This window comes from Xenopus laevis, chromosome 1S (genome assembly GCF_017654675.1).
Source record: "Xenopus laevis strain J_2021 chromosome 1S, Xenopus_laevis_v10.1, whole genome shotgun sequence".
NCBI classification, from domain to species: Eukaryota; Metazoa; Chordata; class Amphibia; order Anura; family Pipidae; genus Xenopus; species Xenopus laevis.
Genome location: NC_054372.1, coordinates 190,645,678 through 190,667,606, shown reverse-complemented (window position 1 = coordinate 190,667,606; position 21,929 = coordinate 190,645,678). Strand labels below are relative to the sequence as shown.

Here is a 21,929-nt window from a genome sequence, read left to right as displayed (position 1 = left end):
GCGCAACATGGCTTCCCCGCGTGACGAGCACTGAGCACGTGACATGCAAAATGTCGGGGATTCCGGAAGTGGAACCGTAAAGCGCGGAATAGTCGTCATAGAGACTGTCAGCTGGTTGAGTAGGTGAGAAAGGAGGGGGGATCGGCTGGGAGCAGCAGGGCCGGCACCTTCATCTGCGGGGGAGAAAGGGTAAGAGGTGAGTAACGGGAATATGATTTATATTGGTCATATACCCACCAGGCTGTTTGGGAGAGCTATTCATGTATATATGTAAATATCTGACTGTATGTGTAGCACCCGTCTGCATCATCTCTCTCTCTCTTATTATTTATTTATTTGTCTGTCTGTCTGTCTGTCTATCTGTCTATCTCTGTCTCTTATTATCTATCTCTGTCTCTCTTATTATCTCTCTCTCTCTCATCTCTGCCTCTCATCTATCTATCTATCTATCTATCTATCTATCTATCTATCTATCTATCTATCTATCTATCTATCTGTCTATCATCTATCTATCTATCTATCTATCTATCTATCTATCTATCTATCTATCTATCTATCTATCTCTGTCTCTCATTATCTCTCTCTCTCTCTCTCTCTCTCTCTCTCTCTCTCTCTCTCTCTCTCTCTATCTATCTATCTCTGTCTATCTTTATAGCTATCTGTTTGTTTGTCTATCTATCTGTCTCGCTATCAGTCTGTCTGTCTCTTTGTCTGTCTGTCTATCTCTCTCTGTCTTTCTATCTCTACAAAGGGCATATTCTAATATTTCATGTCACTGTATACAACAATAATGTGGCCAATCTGCAGACCCTCATGTTGTAATAGAAACCAGTGTATAAGGGGAATCTATAGAGAGCAGAAGCCAAGCTCTTAAACTATAACTCTGCCAACTTGGGCTGCACAGTGTTGCTTTTCAACAGCCATTGAAGGGCCACACAGATATCGCTGGGTTACTGAATACCAGGGCAGGAGTTAGAGGACAAGGGGCCCCTATCAGTGCAGGGATTCTCTTGGGGGGGTCAATATCCAGCTCCAAAGGGGTTTGAGGGGCACACACCTGGCTAATTTCCTCAATTGCTTGGGTGCACCTCCCGCAGTGTCCTTCCACACTGAGCCACAGGAATCAGAGAAGTGATGGGCAGCACTCCAGGATAAAGTAAAAATTGCCTTTATTTTACATACAGCAGGGCAGCATAGCAACGTTTCGAGCCTCGCACGGCTCTTTGTCAAGGAGCCGTGCGAGGCTCGAAACGTTGCTATGCTGCCCTGCTGTATGTAAAATAAAGGCAATTTTTACTTTATCCTGGAGTGCTGCCCATCACTTCTCTGGGTCAATATCCATCTTACTGAACCTTCAAACCTTGTAAATGATAAGTACAAAGCAGATTAGGTTTTTCATGTAATAAGCCTTCATTTGACAGTTCTTTTATCACAATAACTTCCCCTGAAAATCAGAAGATCATAGTCCTGCTCAATGGTGCCATGATGGGTTTCTCCTGGTAGAACATTTGGATGTTTTTATTGTGAAAGGTGCAGACAGTTTCTGATCCCCACTTACCTGTGCAGTCTGGGAGGTTGATTTCCCGTTAACTTTGGTCCTCTTAGATTGACCATTCAATTACCCCTAGTATTGGATTGTCTTTCTGGGAGCCAAGGTGGAAGTTTGATCCAGGCAGCACCATCTACTACCCCAAGAACTTGACGTTTAAACCACAAATTTCTCTATAAGAACAAAATGCATTCCATGGGGGCGCATTACCCTCTTTTACTGTGGCTATTCAATGTCCCCGAAAGGTTCAGAAGGATTGACATCTTCTCTTCTCATATCTGAGACCCCTCCAATGAGAACGTTGTGCTTTTAGGGTTTTCACATTACCCCAGCGATGTGTTTAGCATCAAACTGCTATTTAAGGACTGAACAGTTGAGGAATTTTTAGATTTGGTGTCAGTTTGGTGATAGCCAATGTGGTGTAAGGTCATACTAAGGAATTCATGATAAAGTTGTCATTGTACAGATGAGTAAATAGAATTTCCAGCTGATGATTGGAAAGGGAGAAGCTTTTCTTTAGCTTGCTGTCATACCTATTGTAGGATTCTGTGTAAATCACTAGCTCCTATTTTATATGTTGCTTTACTTCTGTCATGGTATATATGTTTGCAAGTGCTGCATTTTGGGCCTCCAGTTTCCTTCTTTATATCCGATGTGCATACAGGTATGGAATCTGTTATCCGGAAACCCGTTATCCAGAAAGCTCAGAATTATGGAATGCCTGTTTTCATAGACTAAATTTTATAAACAATCCATTTCCTTTTTCTCTGTAATAATAAAACAGTAGCTTGTACTTGATCCCAACTAAGACATAATTAATCCTTATTGGAAGCAAAACCAGCCTATTGGGTTTATTTCATGTTTACATGATTCTCTAGTAGACTTATGGTGTGAGGATCCAAATTCCAGAAATCTGGAAAACCCTAGGTCCCAAACATTTTGGATAACAGGTCCCATACATGTATTAGAGAATTCATTTTATTTTAATGTTGATTGTGAAATGTTCTCCTGTTATATTGCCAAGATTGCCAGCCACTAGCCAAACTAACATTTCTTTTGGCGCTAATGTCCGCACATCCTTTACTTGTTACTTAATAAAACCATACCCACTGTTGACTATTAAGTGGTCAGGGGAATTTGGATTGCTGTATATATGGCCAAAAGTATCCCAACATCTGACCGTCCAAAATATCATTCTGAATCCCAGGGTTTTAATGTGAAGTTTGTGCGAACTTTGGTCTGGAAAGGTTTCCACTGGACGCTGGATTATTGTTGGGGCATTAGTGAGACTGGGCATTGATGTTGGGCATCAGGCCTGGCTCATAGTCATCATTCCAGTTCATTGCCAAAGTGTTTGGGTGGGTTGAGCTCTGACCAGGCATTTTCTTCTACTAGCATCTCTGTAACCTCATTTTGTATAGACATGGCTTTTTGCATGAGGACATTACAAAGCTTAAAGGAGAACTAAACCTTAACAATGAATGTGGCTAAAAATGCCATATTTTACATACTACACTTATTGCATCAGCCTAAAACTTGTCAATAGCAGCAATAATCCAGGACTTCAAATTTGTCACAGGGGGTCACCATCTTGGAAAGTGTCTGTGACACTCACATGCTCAGTGGGCTCTGATTGGCTGTTGAGAAGCTAAGCTTAGGGCTCGTCACTAATTATCCAGCAGAAAATGAGCTTCCCTGGCTGTAATATAAACTGATGCTACAGGTTTGCTGATTATTAAATTCTGATGCTAATTGCACTGGTTTCTGTGCTGCCATGTAGTAATTATCTGTATTAATTACTAATCAGCCTTATATTGTGACATTTCTATTCTATGTGTACTGTATATTGTGAGTGGGTCCCTAAGCTCAGTAAGTGACAGTAGCACAGAGCATGTGCAGTGAATCAGCAGAAAAAAAGATGGGGAGCTACTGGGGCATCTTTGGAGACACAGATCTTTACTGCTAAAGGGCTGTGGTTGCCTTGGGCTGGTACAGAAGCACAGAACATAACGTACAACATTTCTAGCTACTTCTTTAGTTAAGCTTTAGTTCTCCTTTAAACAGGAAAGAGTCTTGCTGAAATTGTTGCCACAGAGTAGGAAGCATTGAAGAGTCAATTAATCTCTGCAGCATTTATTTTTTATTTATATGGAAACAAAGACCAGAGCTGGCTTTATGCATTAGGCAGGTAGCAGTTCTCCTGGTACTCCCCAAACCCAGATGTGACACACGTTTCTCACTTCAGAGAACCCATTTCCAGAGTCCCATGGCAGAGATCTTTACACACTCTCCCCAACGCATGATATTACATGCTTGTATGCGACTGTATTTTTTAGTTGTAATATTGGTGTGTAGGTGCATCTCAGGTCATTTTGCCTGGTCATGTGCTTTCAGAAAGAGCCAGCACTTTAGGATGGAACTGCTTTCTGGCAGGCTGGTGTTTCTCCTACTCTATGTAACTGAATGTGTCTCAGTGGGACCTGGATTTTACTATTGAGTGTTGTTCTTAGATCTACCAGGCAGCTGTTATCTTGTGTTAGGGAGCTGTTATCTGGTTACCTTCCCATTGTTCTGTTGTTAGGCTGCTGGGGGGGAGGGAGGGGGTTATATCACTCCAACTTGCAGTACAGCAGTAAAGAGTGACTGAAGTTTATCAGAACACAAGTCACATAACTGGGGGCAGCTGGGAAACTGCCAATATGTCTAGTCCCATGTCAGATTTCAAAATTAAATATAAAAAAAATCTGCTCTTTTGAGAAACGGATTTCAGTGCAGAATTCTGCTGGAGCAACACTATTAACTGATTTGTTTTGACAGTATCCCTTAAACTACAAAATATTATGCTTTCTACAGATCAGGTATATGTTTTGCTCTCTATTTCTCCTAAAATGTTTTTAACATTTGTTTTTTTTTTTTCTTCTTAGGTGTAAAATGGCAGGGAACAGTCTAGTTCTTCCCATAGTCCTTTGGGGACGTAAGGCTCCCACTCACTGCATTTCCACGGTGCTAGTGATGGATGATTTAGAAACCATTGTAACTGGATGCCACGATGGACAAATCTGCCTTTGGGATTTTTCATCTGAGCTGGAGGTGAGTGTCTTTGGTTTTCCTCTAGAAACCCTGTCCTATTACTTTCTATTTAGGAACTTTCTTTCAGCAACGTTTCTCTAGCTTCTCTCCCTTGATGCAAAGAGGATGACTCTAAAGGTGGCCATACACATAGAGATCCTCTCGTATGGAGGTTTTGCAAAATGAGAGGATCTCTCCCCGATATCGGGTTAATCCAATCGTGGGCCCTAGGGCCCAATGATCGTATCTTTACCGGTGGGCGGATAGGTGGACCGCATCAACGAACAGATGTGGTCCGCGATCCTACAGTATTATTATCCCTGCCCGATCGACATCTGGTTGACTCTCTGCCAGATATTGATGGGGGAAGCCAATCAGAGGGCCCCATACAGGGGCCAATAAGTGGTCGACTCGGTCTGTCTGTGGCTTTTATTGGCTCTTGTATGGCTGCCTTAAAGAAAAACTATACCCCCAAAATGAATACTTTAGCATAAGATAGTTTATATCAAATTAAGGGGCATATTAAAGAATCTTATCAAACTGGAATATATATTTAAGTAAATATTGCCTTTTTACATCTCTTGCCTTGAACCATCATTTCATGATGGTCTGTGTGTTGCTTCAGAGATCACCTGACCAGAAATACTGTAGCTCTCACTGTAACAGGAAGAAATCACCTGACCAGAAATACTGCATCTCTAACTGTAACAGGAAGAGATCACCTGACCAGAAATACTGTAGCTCTAACTGTAACAGGAAGACGTGCGGAAGCAAAAGACACAGCCATGTCTATTAATTGGCTCATATGACCTAACAAGTTTAGTTTGTTTGGTATGTTTGTGCGCACTGTGAAGCATACAATCCCAGGGGTGGCCCTTATTTTTTAAAATGGTAATTTTCTATTTAGGATTACCCAATGGCACTTAATACTAAAAAATTATAGTTTTATGAAATTGGTTAATTTACATGAAGCAGTGTTTTACATATGAGCTGTTTTATGCAATAAATTGTTATAGAGACCTACATTATTTGAGGGGTATAGTTTTCCTTTAAATAACCTGTAACTGTTTTGTAGAGCAACACTTAGGGGCCCATTTACTTAGCTCGAGTGAAGGAATAGAATAAAAAAAAACTTCGAATTTCGAATGTGTTTTTTGGCTACTTCGACCATCGAATTGGCTACTTCGACTACGACTTCAAATCGAACGATACGAACTAAAAATCATTCGACTATTCGACCATTCGATAGTCGAAGTACTGTCTCTTTAAAAAAAAACTTCGACCCCCAACTTCGCCACCTAAAACCTACCGAGTTGCCATGTTAGCCTATGGAGAAGGTCCCCATTGGCTTTCTATCAATTTTTGGTCAAAGAAAAATCGTTCGATCGATGGATTAAAATCCTTTGAATTGAACGATTCGAAGGGTTTAATCATTCGATCGAACATTTTTCATTCGATTGAACTATTTGTGGTAAATCCTTCGACTTCGATAGTCCAAGGATTTACATTCGACAGTCGAATATCGAGGGTTAATTAACCCTCGATATTCGACCCTATGTAAATATGCCCCTTAAGGACAGATTTATCAAAGGTCGAATTTCGAATTGATGTGAATTTTATTTTACTCTAATAAATTTGAATGTACTCACAACTCGAAATGGGAGGTTATTTATGGAAAAAATTAGAACGTCTAAAATATGATCGAATGGTAATGACCCGTAAATTCAATTCATATTTGAATCGAATACGATTGAATTTTCCTCCAAAAATTTTTTCTTCATTTCGGGAAGGCTATTAACATATTCAAATGGGTCCAAGGACCCCTGCCATTCTGCAGGTTTTAGGTGGCAAATATTTGAATTAGAACTGTTTCCATGGCCGAGGTATGATGAAACTCACGTTCAAATTGGTGCTTTTAAATTCGAGTTTTGACACACAAATTTGAAATTTGCCCCTAAAAATTGTGATCAAGTTTTTTTCACCAATGGTTGTATTGCTTGAAAAATACTTCCTCCATGCCACTTATTCTCTAATTTCTCTCATTTCATCACTAGATCAATCCTCGAGCCTTGCTCTTTGGTCACACAGCTTCCATTACCTGCTTATCTAAAGCTTCTGCGGCCTGTGACCGACAGTATATTGTGAGCGCATCAGAAAGTGGGTAAGTGATTTTGGAAATCACCTTTATTTTCCCCTCGTTTTGCCCCTGGGCCAGTGCTCCTTGCCTGGGGAACTTTTATAGGAGCACCATGTCTCCATCTTCTTCCACTTCTTCTTTGTTTTCATGTTACCTGTTCTAGGTGCACATACACAGTAAATTACCCCCCCCCCCCGTTATTATACATTTGCTTCTATTTTAAATTTCCCTAAAAATTAATATTACTAAAAATGCCATATTTTATATAGTGAACTTATTGCACCAACCTAAAGTTTCAGCTTGTCAATAGCAGCAATGATCCAGGACTTCAAACTTGTCACAGGGGGTCACCATCTTGGAAAGTGTCTGTGACACTCACATGCTCAGTGGGCTCTGATTGGCTGTTGAGAAGCTAAGCTTAGGGCTCGTCACTAATTATCCAGCAGAAAATGAGCTTCCCTGGCTGTAATATAAGCTGATGCTACAGGTTTGCTGATTATTAAATTCTGATGCTAATTGCACTGGTTTCTGTGCTGCCATGTAGTAATTATGTGTATTAATTACTAATCAGCCTTATATTGTGACATTTCTATTCTATGTGTACTGTATATTGTGAGTGGGTCCCTAAGCTCAGTAAGTGACAGCAGCACAGAGCATGTGCAGTGAATCTGCAGAAAAGAAGATGGGGAGCTACTGGGGCATCTTTGGAGACACAGATCTTTAGTGCTAAAGGGCTGTGGTTGCCTTGGGCTGGTACAGAAGCACAAAATATAATGTAAAACATTTCTAGCTACTTCTTTAGTTTGGCTTTAGTTCTCCTTTAAAATGTTTAATACTTTCAATGGCTATGAAAAGAGCGCTTATTATCACACTTTCTTTGAATCTGATACATTTTCCAATTCCTTTTTCAGGGAGATGTGCCTCTGGGATGTAAATGACGGAAGATGTGTGGAATTTACCAAATTAGCATGCACCCACACCGGAATACAGGTTAGTCCAGCAACAGCAATAAGTCTTACTTGTGGAAATGCAGATTTTCTTTGGGAGCATATAAAAGCAAGAAAAACCTGGTTTCTTCTGAAGAATATGAATGAATGGCAGGTTGAATGAGAATAAGCAGGTTTGGGAATTGTCAGGAATTTGGCTTGGAAGACACTTGGGGGCACATTTACTTAGAAGGATTAGAAGGAAAAATACTTTGAATTTCGAAGTATTTTTATGGCTACTTCGACCATTGAATTGGCTACTTCAACATTCGAATTGAAGGATTCGAACTAAAAATCGTTCGACTATTCGATAGTCAAAGTACTGTCTCTTTAAAAAAAAACTTCGACCGCCTACTTCGCCACCTAAAACCTACCAAGCACCAATGTTAGGCTTTCTAGGCAATTTGTGATAGAAGGAAAATCGTTTGATTTAATTGTTCCTTTGATCGTTTGATCGAACGAATTGCTTTAAATCCTTCGTCTTCGATATTCGAAGTCGAAGGATTTAACTTCGATGGTGGAATATCGAGGGTTAATTAACCCTCGATATTCGACCCATAGTTAATGTGCCCCTTTATCTGTAATATCAGTGTTGGCCATTACACAGAGATAAAGTGCAAGCACCATTAAAGCCTGTTTTGTCTATAACTATCCTGGTCTATCTAGTACGTAATGGGGATAGGGGAATTCAAATGCAAGAGAACCCATAAATAATAAGAAAAAAAATAGTTCATTTTAAATAGAAGCTATCAAAGCTATAAAAATGCTTTAGGCACACACCTTGACAATATTTATCAAAGAGTGAAGTTAGAGATCGCCACAGTCCTCTAGAGTGAAATTCTGCCACTCTCCATTCATTTCTATGGGATTTTTAAGAATATTTATCAATGGGTGAAAGTGAAAGTTCATCCTTTTGATAAATACGCCTTTCAAAATCCCATAGAAATGAATGGACAGTGGCGGAATTTCACTCTAGAGGACTGTGGCGATCAGGGGCGATCCTGGCCCCTCTGCCGCCTGAGGCAGCTGCAGTTGCTGCTGCCCCCCCTCCCCCAGAAATTCGCTCTTAAAGTACCAGGAGCAGCATTTTTGCTGCCCCTGGTACCTAGTGGGGCGCTGCCGCCTGAGGCGACAGCCTCAACTTGCCTCATTGGTGAAGCACCCCTGGTGGCGATCTCTAACTTCTAACTCTTTGATAAATATACCCCCTAGAGTTTTTGGTACACAGCACATTGTGCTCTCTCCTCTCTGGAATGGAGATGAATATGCTACTATAAAAATAACACTATGGGGGGAATTCACAAAAGTGGTGATATTGAGACTCAATAAGATAAAAATGTCAGATTTGCCACCAAATTCACAAAACTCTATTTCCACTTTTGTGAATTTGTCTTTTAAACAGACAGTTTTCAGATTTTGTCTTTTGCATGACATTTTATAGACATTTTTTTCTGAATTTGTTTTTAGCCCTTACTACACCTGACATCAAATTGGAATTTTTTGGGGAGGGGTTTATTTTACCTAGGAAAATTATACATCATTTTTTTCAGGCTCTCTAAATCTGCCTACACGTTTGTGTAATTCCACTTCTGTAACTTGATATAAGGGTCTAAATACAAGAAATGCTATTTTATATAATATAGGGATTTGTATCAGAAATGTTTTTTTATTTTAAGTCAAGTCTCTAATTGCTGCTAAAACTAAAAAAAAAATGGCTGAGACGCTTTTCTTTTCCTTTAGATCATATATTCACTCAAATTGCTAATATTGCCTCATTCATTAAGATAAAACTAGTAAAATAATGCAAATGTGAGTTAAATACTTTATATATAAAATTCACTTTTTTTGTTAAATCAGTTTTTTACTTGTTTTGTTAATGAGGCTTTTACACCTATAGGATTAGACAGAAATTTGTGCCCTGACTATAAAATGCTAATCCCTATTAATATGATAATAACTCCCCAATGGGCACCTGCAAGAGGTGTGAAATGAAGATTGGGAGAACAAAAGCAGAGCAAATTATATTATAATCGATTTGAGACATGAGGAAGAGTTACACTGAGCTTTACTCCATTTTTAAAATGTCTTTTAAAATGTAGTATTTGTGCCATTTTTATGTCGTGTGAAAGACAAATTCATAAAAGTGTCTGTAAACTTGTCTTTCTTTCACTAAAATATGAAAAGTGGCGGTTGAGTTGGAATTTAGTTGGATTTCTGTTTGTGAATATGGAGAAAGTATTTTACACCAAAATGTTGCCTAATAAAAGAGAACATAATTGTGAGCAACTTTGCAATATACGTTCATTACACATTTTCTATGTTGTGTACGTTAGCTGTATATGTATTGCTATTTAAAGAGTAAGTTAAACTTTAAAATAAGTGAATGTAAAACTGATGAGGGGGCTATTCTAAGCACTTTTGTCATTTACATTCATTATTTATTTTCTTTTAATTCCAAGATATTAAGGGATACATGTACTGTTAATATGAATGAATTTAGTTACAACAGCGCCACCTGCTGGTCAGTTTCCCACCAGTCTGACCACCAAGTAGTCAAGGAAGTTGTCAGGAGAAAGAAAGAGGCTGCTCTGATGTTCTTCTGCTTAGGAAAGATTTGAGAAAGGTTTCTAATTATTTTCCTAAGCAGAAGAACATCAGAGCAGCCTCTTTCTCTCTCCTGACAATTCCTTGACTACTCAACTCAAACAAACTCTACAAATTTTCCTGACATCACATAGGGAAAATATGGAACTGCTGACAATTCCTCTCTTCGAGATCGATCTCTAGGTTGATCTTTCATAAATCTGTCCCTAAATCCTGACTGCAGCTGTATACATTGTATTTATAATTATTTTTGTGTTGTACAGTATTACAGGTATGGGGCCCGTTATATTATTTTTGTGTTGTACAGTAGTATAGGTATGGGGCCCCTTATCCAGAAACACGTTATCCAGAAAGTTTCTAATTATGGAATGGCTGTCTCCCATAGACTCCATTTTATTCAAATAAGGCAAATTTTAAACATGATTTCCCTTTTCTCTGTAGTAATAAAACCGTAGTTTGTACTTGATCCCAACTAAGATATAATTAATCCTTATTGGAAGCAAAACCAGCCTATTGGGTTTATTTAATGTTTACATGATTTTCTAGTAGACTTTAGGTATGAAGATCCAAATTAAGGAAAGAGCCATTATCCGGAAAACCCCGGGTCCATTCTGGATAACAGGTCCCATACCTGTACTATAAATAAAAATATACACACTTAAATATAAAGGAGCAAGACAGAGGTTGTTTATCATGTACACCAAGGACCTTATTTACTGTTAAAAAAGCACAATTTAATAGGATCGGGGACAAACATGAAATGTAGTGAGAATCTGAATCATATCTTTTTTTTCTCTGAGGTTTTCCCTGAATTGCTTGTTTTGTTTTTTTGGGTTTTTGTTTTATTTCTGCCCGAAAAGTCCGAAATAGTCGGATTTTTGTGCTAATTCCATCTCAGACCACAGAAAATTCCAAATAGGATAGCACCCTCTCCCATTGATTTATATACAACCTTGGTAGGTCTGAAATGCCTTAATTTTGTATTTGGACCATTTCCATCCTCGGGGCATAATCTCGAAAAATTTGAGTTTTTTTTCTCACTAAAAATTCGGATTTTATAGAGTTCTTGGCATAAATAACTCCCCCTAGTCTTATGGGACTATTTTGTTTTAAAAATGATCTTCCTTTGTCAGTTCTATCAGTTCTCCATTGGGAGCCAGCGGGAAGGAAGGCTACTTTGTCACGGCCATTACCCAGAAGTCCTTGTGATGGATGCCAGCAGCCTGGATGTGCTTTACTCCTTGGTATCCAAGATTTCTCCAGACTGGATCAGTTCTATGAGCATTATTCGCTCCCACAGAACCCAAGGTGACATTTGGTGCTGGGATAGTAACCACCTCTGTGCCTTAGTCCTTAAACCCAATCGTCTCAATACTTTAATTCTCTTGTTTTCTAGAGGATACTGTTGTAGCTGTTTCAGTGACCGGGATCCTTAAAGTGTGGATCATTACTGCCGAAGTTCATCGAATGCAGGTAAGAAGCCGAGAAACTTTCAAAAAGCAAACAGAATATTAAAGATTTCATCTGGCTCCTTCCAGGGAATGTTGTAACCCTTTAAAGGGGTTGTTTAATTTAAAGGGATACCGTCATGGGAAAACATGTTGTTTTTTTTTAAATGCATCAGTTAATAGATCAGCACTATTAACTGATGCGTTTTGAAAAAAACATATTTTTTCCTCGACAGTATCCCTTTAAATTAACTTTTTATAGAATGACCTATTCTTAGAAACAATTCCGTTGGTCTTCAGTTTTATTTGTGTGTATTTTTTTCATTTGTTTATGCGTGTCGTTGTTTGTTTTTATTACTTCTCTTTATATTCCGATTCTTCTTCTAGTCTGTCATTCAGATGATAGCTTGGTTGCTAGGGTAACCAGATAGCTGCTGAAATTCTAAGCTACCGAATTAAAAATGACAAAATGGATATGTATAAATGTATGCACCTTCAAAAATTCAATAAAAAACAAATGTTAAAAAAATGACAAGATAAAAAACGAAGACCAACTTTTTAGAATATCACTGTAAAAATAAAAACTGGGTAAATAAATAGGCTGTGCAAAATAAAAACTCTTTCTAATATAGTTAGTTAGCCAAAAATGTAATGTATAAAGGCTGGAGTGACTGGATGTGTAACATAATAGCCAGAACACTACTTCCTGCTTTTCAACTCTCTAACTCTGAGTTAGTCAGTGACTATAAGGGGGGCCACATGGGACATAACTGTTCAGTGAGTTTGCAATTGATCCACAGCATTCAGATCAGATTCAAAAGCAACAGTTATGACCCATGTGGCCCCCCTCAAGTCTCTGATTGGTTATTGCCTGGTAACCAATCAGTGGAAAGCAAGAGAGCTGAAAAGCAGGAATTGGTGTTCTGGTTATTATGTTACACATCCAGTCACTCCAGCCTTTATACATTACATTTTTGGCTAACTATATTAGAAACTAGGGATGCACCGAATCCAGGATTCTGATCGGGATTCTGCCTTTTTCTGCAGGATTTGGATTCGGCCAAAATCCTTCTGCTTGGCTGAACGAATCCTAATTTGCATATGTAAATTGGGGACAGGGAGGGAAATCACATGAATTTTTGTCACAAAACAAGGAATTAAATGTTTTCTGTCATCTTAGGGGGACACAGGGAATGATGGGGTTAAGATCCATCCTCCAGGAAGTAGGACACTTGAATAGTAATTAAGTGGGCGTGTTGGTTCAGACTTAACCCCACCCACAGTACAATCCTATTCACTTTTTTACGTGTCCTGCTACCGTGAGGATGGACCTAAAGCAGGGTTACCTGTTTTAAAATGGTTAGCCCCCTATGAGATAAACCCACCCAGATGAATTCTTGCACTTAGGGACTAGGGCAGAGGGTCTGGCCGGTGCTTACGGTAAGTGACATCACATTGAGGCTGTTACCCTGGGTCACTACCGGTAAAATGTTTGGAGCTCATGGAAGCATATTATAGTACCCTGGTTGCACCTCCCCCTTACCCCCCTGTCCTGGAGACACCATGAGGTGCCCACGTATGCCTTCCACAGCCACAGCACATAAAGGAGCACTTCATTCAGCGCTTGGGGCGGGTGGATGTTAGACTGGCCAGGGAGGGAGACTCGCGCCTAATGGAACGCATTCTGTGTTCCACTGAGACTCACAGCAGAAGGGGAAAAATTTTCGTGGGAAATTTACAAGGCGACATAATTCACCACAACGTTCTCACTTCCGACAAAAGGGAAACGATAAAAATCGCACTCCTAGGAAGAACACTAAGCCCTACAATAAGTCCCCCACTGACAAGTCAGTTTCAGCATGACGCGGCACATCCTCCAGAGTCGCCAGAACGGATCAGAGGAAAACTACTACGATTCCGGGAGGTAGGGATCCGTTACTCATCGGACGCCTGGGTCAATGAAATTATTTCAGGGGGTTACCATTTGGAGTTGACCACAACCCCACCCAGGAAGTTTATCATGTCCAGGGTACCGTCCAATCCCACAAAAGCAAAGCTTTTTCTGCAATGCATAGATAAGATGGAAAGAACAGGAGTGATTACACCAGTTCCGATTCCAGAGAGATTCTCTGGGTTTTACTCAGGGAATCTCGGTGACACTATCTCTACGATCTCCTAATAAAGGCAAGATCAGCAGAGAAGGCCAGGATAGACCTACTTCTCCAGGATTTCGGGTGGACAATAAATTGGAAAAAATCCAACCTTCACTAGGCTAGCAAATGACATTTTTAGGACTCGACTTCAACACAGTGACACAGACTGTAAGTCTCCCCCGAGACAAACAAGACAAGATCAGGAGTCCCAATCCCTATTATTCAACCAAACCACGATAGTTCACTAAGCAATGCAATTATTAGGGACAATGGTGTCTGCTATAGAGGCAGTCCCATTCGCTCAGATACACCTCCATCCACTTCAAGCCAATATCCTATCCTCATGGAAAGGGGGGCCACTAGCTCGACCACTTCGATTGTCACACACGACAAAGGAAGCACTCCAATGGTGGTTGATCCCGAACAACCTAGCCATAGGGCAATGAGCTTTTTCGCTTGCCATCGAGATCCGCTGGCGGCAGAGGTAGATGCCATGACATAACACTGGAAGTTCGACCTGGCGAACGTGTTCCCACCACTTCCATTGCTTCCACAAGTACTCAAAAAGATCAAGCAGTCTCCAACAACAGTAATAGTAGTAGCACCTTTTTGACCCCGGAAAACCTGGTTCTCCGATCTTCAGGAGCTGTCAGTAGCAAGTCCAATTCGGCTAGACTTCAGACCAAACCTACTAAATCAGGGACCAATAATGCATCACAACCCAGGACTGTTCGCTTTGACGGGTTGGCTGTTGAGACATCCATATGGCGGAGTAGTGGTTTAGTGGAAGAGGTCTTTCCAACAATACTGAAGGCACACAACGCATCGTCATCTAAGTCCTACCACAGAGTGTGGCACTCTGGTGCGGGGAAACAGATTTCCCTTCAACGAATTCAATTTACCACAAATACTGTCTTTTCTAAAGCATGGATTAGAACTGGGCCTGAAGCTCAGCTCCCTTAAGATCCAGGTTTCGACACAAGTTAGCTAATGAGGATATTATACACACCTTTCTACAGGGAGTTGCTCATATTGCCCCTCCGTTTGTCCCCAGTAGCGGGTTGGGATCTGAACTTGGTGCTGGAAGCCCTACTCGATCCACCATTCGAGCCGTTGGTCTCAATATCAGACACCTGGGTTACCTGGAAGGCAGTGTTCCTCGTAGCAGTCTCATCTACCAGAAGAGTGTCAGAACTCGGTGCCTTGTCTTGTGAGCCTCCTTACCTAACGTTTCACAAGGATAAAGCTGTACTCCACACAGTGCCATCTTTCCTACTTAAGGTGGTTTCTCCATTCGATGTTAACCAAGACATCGTGCCCTCTTTATGTCCGGACCCAAAGAACGACAAAGAATGAAGAATACACAAACTCAATGTTGTGAGAGCTCTTCGGTGGTGCATAGATCGATCCAAGTCATTCAGAACTTCACAGTCTCTGTTTGTTCTCCCTTCTGGACACCGCAGGGGTCAAGCAGCATCTAAAACATCAATATCTCGATGGATCAGAGAAACAATCAAACATGCTACGGCAAAAGGAAGAGCACCACCAGAAGAAATTCGGGCGCATTCTACGAGAGCGGTGGTGGCCTCCTGGGCATGGCGTAACTCTGTTCAATTGGAACAGATTTGCAAGGCGGCTACCTGGTCTTCCATTCACACATTTACCAAATTCTACAATGTCGACAAATTTTCGTCGGCCAAGGCTTCCCTCGGACGTACGGTGTTGCAATCCGTAATAAAATAATTAAGCAACACCCTTGAAGGCGCGCACCCACCCTGCTGTTTTGGGACTGCTTTGGTAAGTCCCCATCGTTCCCTGTGTCCCCCTAAGGATTTTTGTACTCACAGTTAAATCTGTTTCTCTGTAGTCGAAAGGGGGACACAGGGCTTCCCGCCCTGCGGCGAGCTTTCGACCGTTGACCATGTTGGTCTCTACTGAATACTCCCCTGTTTTTCAGTTCTGCCTGTTTTCTTGAGTTAATGTATATAAGTTCCGTTGGCAGCTTTGGAACAAAATGAATAGGATTGTACTGTGGGTGGGTTTAAGCCTGACCTGACATGCCCACTTAATTACTATTCAAGTTTCCTGCCTCCTGAAGGATGGAGCTTAACCCCATCGTTCCCTGTGTCCCCCCTTTAACTACAGAGAAACAGATTTAACGGTGAGTACAAAAATCCTGTTTTCCCTTTCCCATCCTTAATTTGCATTTGCAAAGTATTCGGGGGTTTGGCCGAATCCAAAATAGTGGATTTGGTGCATCCCTATCAGAAACATTATTTATTTTGCACAGCCTATCTATATACCCAGTTTTTATTTTAACACTGAATAATTCCTTTAAACACTGTCTGCCTCTCTGAAAACATTATTGCTAGGCTTTTTCAATTCACTTAAAGGGGATGTTCACTTTTGGGCAATTGCTCATGTCATTATAGTCTGTGCGTTTATGGTTGGAGATGAGGCAGCTGATATTGGCAAAAGCCTCTGATATTGATTGTCTCGTCTCTTGCCTGAGGCTCCCATATTACCATTCTTTGCTCTGATGGTTTATTCCAAGGATCCTCTGTTCTGTGCTTTTTTTTAAAGAGCTATACAAACAGGTTTATGTGTTCCTACAAAAATTAAAAACAGTTTAAACCTCAAAAAGCTTTAATCTTACAAGTAATTTATTTCCATTTTAATGTAATGCCACCTGTCTATGCCTAGGGGCCAGAATACTAGTAAATATACAGGTATGGGATCCATTATCAGAAAACTCGTTATCCAGAAAGCTCTGAATTATGGAAAGACCGTCTTCCATAGACAAGATTTTATCCATATCCAAAAATTTTTTCTCTGCAGTAATAAAACAGTAGCTTGTACCTGATCCCAACTAAGATATAATTAATCCTTATTGGAGGCAAATCCAGCCTATCGGGTTTATTTAATGTTTACATGATTTTTTAGTAGACCTAAGATATGAAGATCCAAATTACAGAAAGATCCATTATCCGAAAACCCCCAGGTCCCGAGCATTCTGGAAAACAGGTCCCATACCTGTACGTGTTGTGAGCCAGTAAAACTCTAACCTTACAATGATTTCAAAAAAACAAAAACAAAGGGTATAGAATCAAAATTGAACCGGTGTGCCCTTCTCACAAGAGCTAACAGTCTGTTCTTACTGCTGTAAATACCTCCGTATCTACTGTATCTTCACTAGCTAATTTACCATTTTCTACACTTGACTTTAAGGAGACGGAACCAGTGTTCGAAGAAGAATCCAAACCAATTTACTGCCAGAATTGCCAAAGCATTTCTTTCTGTGCATTTACCCAGCGTTCTCTCTTGGTTGTGTGTTCCAAGTATTGGAGGGTAAGTTGCAGTTTTTCGATGAACAGAAAGTTAAAACAGGTGCATCTTTCCCACCCCTCTAAATGCCACCTTGCAATTGCCACCTTCCATTGCCATATTGACTGTATTCAGGTGGCATATGCCATCTATGATTGGGCTGAGTTTTTTGTGTAATTATGGACAGCTAGCCTCGCTGAAGTCAGCAGCTTCAGATATCTAAGCTCCGATATCACAATTACAAAAATGTTGTAGGGATGCCTATTCGAATTTTATCTGAAAGAACTTCCCCCACTTTATAATAAGGAAATATAAAACCTGAGTATTGGATACATTATCTGACTGCTCTTTACCATCAAGATTAAAGGACCAGTAACAACAAATTTTTTTAAAAAAAAAAATTCGTTAGTATACAACGAAAAATAAACACCAAGACAAATGAACTTTTCTGAAGAGGAGGGGAAGTGGAGTTTCAGTAAGTTATTTCTTAATAAAGGCTTTGAAATTTAAAAGTTTAACTTGTCTTGGTGTTTATTTTTCGTTTTATACTAACGAATATCTTTAAAAACATTTTTGATGTTACTGGTCCTTTAAGGGGCAGATTTATTAAAGGAGAAGGAAAGCTACGGAGGGATTTTATTGCCAATAGATTAGCTACAATAGTGCACGCTAGAATACTATATTTATTATGTAGAATGTTTTACCATAACTGAGTAAAAAGCTCTAGAAACTCTGTTTGTTTAGGATAGGAGCTGCAGTATTAACATGGTGTGACATCACTTCCTGCCTGAGTCTCTCACTGCTCTGGCCTCAGATTACAGTAGAGAAGGGGGGGGGGAAGGAGCAAACTGAGCATGCTCTTGCCCAGGGCAATGAGGTTTAAGCTGAAAACAGGAAGTCTGATACAGAAGCCCATGAGTACACAATAGAAGGGAAGAAATGCAGTGTTTCTTTTGACAGAGGACTCAGAGCAGCACTACTTTGGGGGTTTACTGGTATATTTAGATGGACCTTTCTGATAAGGCTTACTTAGTTTTAACCTTTCCTTCTCCTTTAAGGATCGAAATGAGAATTCGAATTTTCAATTCTTTTTTGGTCAAAGCTCTCCAATTCGAATTGTCAATTATCCAAATTCGATTTGAGTTTAAATTCGAACTCCGGCCTTTTAAGAACTCGAATTCTACTATTCGCCACCTAAAACCTGCCGAATTGCTGTATAAGTCAATGGGAGAGGTCCAGGGATCCATTTGGTGATGTTTTTTTGCAGCCTTCCTGACATTTGAGTTTTATTTTTAGCAGAAAAAAACTTGAATCAAATTTTTCTCATTCAAATTTGTCCGAGCTAAGAAAATGCAATTTTATTCATGGATTTCGATTGGTCGAATTTATGTGAGTTTTAAAAAACTCACATTAATTCGAAATTCGACCCTTGATAAATGTGCCTCCCTATGACTTATCAAAGGAGCTGGCAATGGGTATTAAATGGGGTCTGCAATTGCACGGTCAAGTCCCTTAATGAAAACGTTTTCATTAATACTTAGTCTACGGCATTCTGCTGATGTGCAGAAAATCCGATTAATTGAGGAATCTATAGGCTGGGCATATGGTCTGCATCTGACATCTCTGCACTTACCCCAAATGTGATCCAGTTATTTATTCAGGAAATTTTCAGGAAGTCTGCATTCTTTTATACTGTCTGGTTTCTAGAGTCAATTACCATAGCAACTGGGGAGCGGTGGTGGTGGGGAATGCTGTGCTTCCTTTGCAACATCTGTAAGTAACGTGGAATTTTCTTGATCACAAGTTTGAATGTTGTAGACAAGTGACAACTTATCCTTCCCTTTAAATACGGGCTGGGCAACCTTCTCTTTCATATGGTGTTCAACTACAACTCTCAGAATGCTGCTGAAGGTTCTCGAGTGCTGGAAGTTCTAGTTCAGCAAGATGCCCATCTGTCATATAGGGGCAGATTTATCAAAATGTGAGATTAGAACTCACCACAGAAAAACTCACTCGCTTTCTATTCATTCCTATGGGATTTTTAAATAACAGAACCTGGTTTGGGTGAGATGGGATAAAAGGAGCCAAAAAGCCCTTCACACTCATTTACATGCAAAGTGTAGCCTTCTGAAATCAGAAGGTATTTACTTGTCTCAAGTCATACACATAGAACGACCTCAAAAATTAGAGTTTTTTTCATTCTCCAATTAGGCATCATGGGCGGAGACATGGGATTTTTAGAATTGTACAGGTATAGGATCCCTTATCCGGAAACCCGATATCCAGAAAGCTCCGAATTACGGAATAGCTGTCTCCCATAGACTCCATTTTATCCAAATAATACAAATTTTTTAAAATGATTTCCTTTTTCTCTGTAATAATAAAACAGTAGTTTGTACTTGATCACAACTAAGATATAATGAATCCCTATTGGAAGCAAAACCAGCCTATTGAGTTAATTTAATGTTTATATGATTTTCTAGTAGACTTAAGGCATGAAGACCCAAATTACGGAAAGATCCATTATCCGGAAAACCTCAGGTCCCGAGCATTCTGGATAACAGGTCCCATACCTGTATTTATTAATGGAGTTTACCATACGATAAAAACGTTTTAAGAATTCCATAGGAATGGATAGAAAGTGAGTGGGTTTTTCTGTGGCGAGATTTAATCTCACATTTTGATAAACTCAGAGACGGACGTTTTTTTTTTAAGAAAAAGTTGCTCATAGATTTTTTTTTTTTCTTCATTTGATGAAATGCTATTTTTTTTTAGGTCTTTGATGCCGGAGACTATTCCTTATTATGTTCATTCCCAAGTGAAGAAGGCCAGACATGGACCGGAGGGGATTTTATATCAGCAGATAAAGTAATCATTTGGACAGAAGATGGTCAAAGTTTTATTTATAAACTTCCAGCCAGGTAATGTGAATCTCATTATCCGTTTTAAAATTCTTAAATCCTTTTTGGAGTGATGAAATGATTTCCTATTGGTGTGTCCAGTTATTGGTTACAGTGACTCGGTGGTGTGTATTTCTTTCTCACACTTTAACACCTTACACTCAGATTGATATTCCTTTTTGTTGGTCATTTGACCTGAATGCTGTATATACAGTTGTGCTCATAAGTTTACATACCCTGGCAGAATTTGATTTCTTAACCATTTATCAGAGAATATAATTGATAACACAAAAACGTTTCATTCACTCATGGTTAGTGTTTGGCTGAAGCCATTTATTGTCAAACAACTGTGTTGACTCTTTTTAAATCCTAATCACTACACAAACTACCCAAATGACCCTGATCAAAAGTTTCCATACCCTGGTGATTTGGCCGGATAACATGCACACAACTTGACACAAAAGGGTTAGAATGGCTATTAAAGGTAACCATCTTCACCTGTGGTCAATGACTTTCTGGACTCCTGACAGAACCCAAAAAAACATCAGTGCAGCACTGGATGAAAGATGCAAGGGTCTAAGTCATGGGGAAAGCTAAATAATTGTCAAAGGATCTGCGGGAAAAGGTAGTTGAACTCTATAAAACAGGAAAGGGATATAAGAAAATATCAAAGGAATTGAGAATGCCAATCAGCAGTGTTCAAACTCTAATTAAGAAGTGGAAAATTAGAGGTTCTGTTGAAACCAAACCACGGTCAATTAGACCAACTAAAATTTCAGCCACAAATGCCAGAAAAATTCTCGGGATGCAAAGAAAAACCCACAAATACAAAAAATACTGGAGGAAAATTTGCATTCATCAGCCCGGAAGCTGCTCATGGACGTACTTGGATATTCCAACATGACAATGATCCAAAACACAAGGCCAAGTCGACCTGTCATTGGCTACAGCAAAATAAAGTGAAGGTTCTGGAGTGGCCATCTCAGTCTCCTGACCTCAATATCATTGATGGTCAAAGTGAAATTCGTATGCACTCCCTGGCCTTTCCTTGGTGCAATTATCCGGTGCTCAGTCCTCTAGGGAGACGGCACTCCCCTGGATCCACAGGAAACAAGCAAATGAGGAACCGGCACACAGAGATGAATGCAAAAGGGGATAGACCCCTATGAGTTTATTGTGTCAAACAAGCACAACGTTTCGGGGGCTGGTCCCTTCGTCAGGTGATGTGCTTGTTTCCTCAATATCATTGAGCCACTCTGGTTAGACCTCAAACGTGCAGTTCATGCAAGACAGCCCAGGAATTTATGGGAACTGGAGGCTTTTTGGCAGGAAGAATGGGCAGCTTTACCATCTGAGAAGATAAAGAACCTCATCCACAACTACCACAAAAGTCTTCAAGCTGTCATTGATGTTAAAGGGGGCAATACACGGTATTAAGAACCGGGGTATGTAAACTTTTGATCAGGGTCATTTGGGCAGTTTGTGTAGTGATTACAATTTTAATAAGAGTAAACACAGTTGTTTGACAATGAATGGCTTCAGCCAACCACTAACCATGAGTGAATGAAAGGTTTTTGTGTTGTCATTCATATTCTCTGAAAAATGGTTAAGAAATCATAAATACTGCCAGGTTATGTAAACTTAAGAGCACAACTGTATACACGAGAACGCCACAGCTTCATTGTAATCCGCTTGAAAAAAGAACTAAAATGTTCTGAAAGCTTGCTATGATTATTTTAGTTAGCCAATAAATGTATCG

At 39.9% G+C, this 21,929-nt stretch overlaps 1 protein-coding gene across 6 annotated transcripts in view; it reads left to right on the top strand.

Moving 5' to 3' along the window:
* The first annotated feature begins 39 nt into the window (after positions 1-39).
* The window catches only part of wdr7.S (WD repeat domain 7 S homeolog), a 241,781-nt gene continuing 219,891 nt past the window's right edge, over positions 40-21,929 (top strand). For 5 of the 6 annotated variants that reach the window (XM_018244558.2, XM_018244561.2, XM_018244556.2 and 2 more), the window contains exons 1-8: positions 40-196; positions 4,474-4,639; positions 6,673-6,779; positions 7,667-7,745; positions 11,479-11,653; positions 11,742-11,818; positions 17,175-17,294; positions 20,046-20,191. In XM_018244558.2, coding sequence (XP_018100047.1) covers positions 4,481-4,639; positions 6,673-6,779; positions 7,667-7,745; positions 11,479-11,653; positions 11,742-11,818; positions 17,175-17,294; positions 20,046-20,191 — 863 coding nt within the window. In that variant the 5' untranslated portion in view covers positions 40-196; positions 4,474-4,480. The remainder of the gene's footprint in view (positions 197-4,473; positions 4,640-6,672; positions 6,780-7,666; positions 7,746-11,478; positions 11,654-11,741; positions 11,819-17,174; positions 17,295-20,045; positions 20,192-21,929) is intronic. The other variant, XM_041580608.1, reaches the window with a different exon arrangement.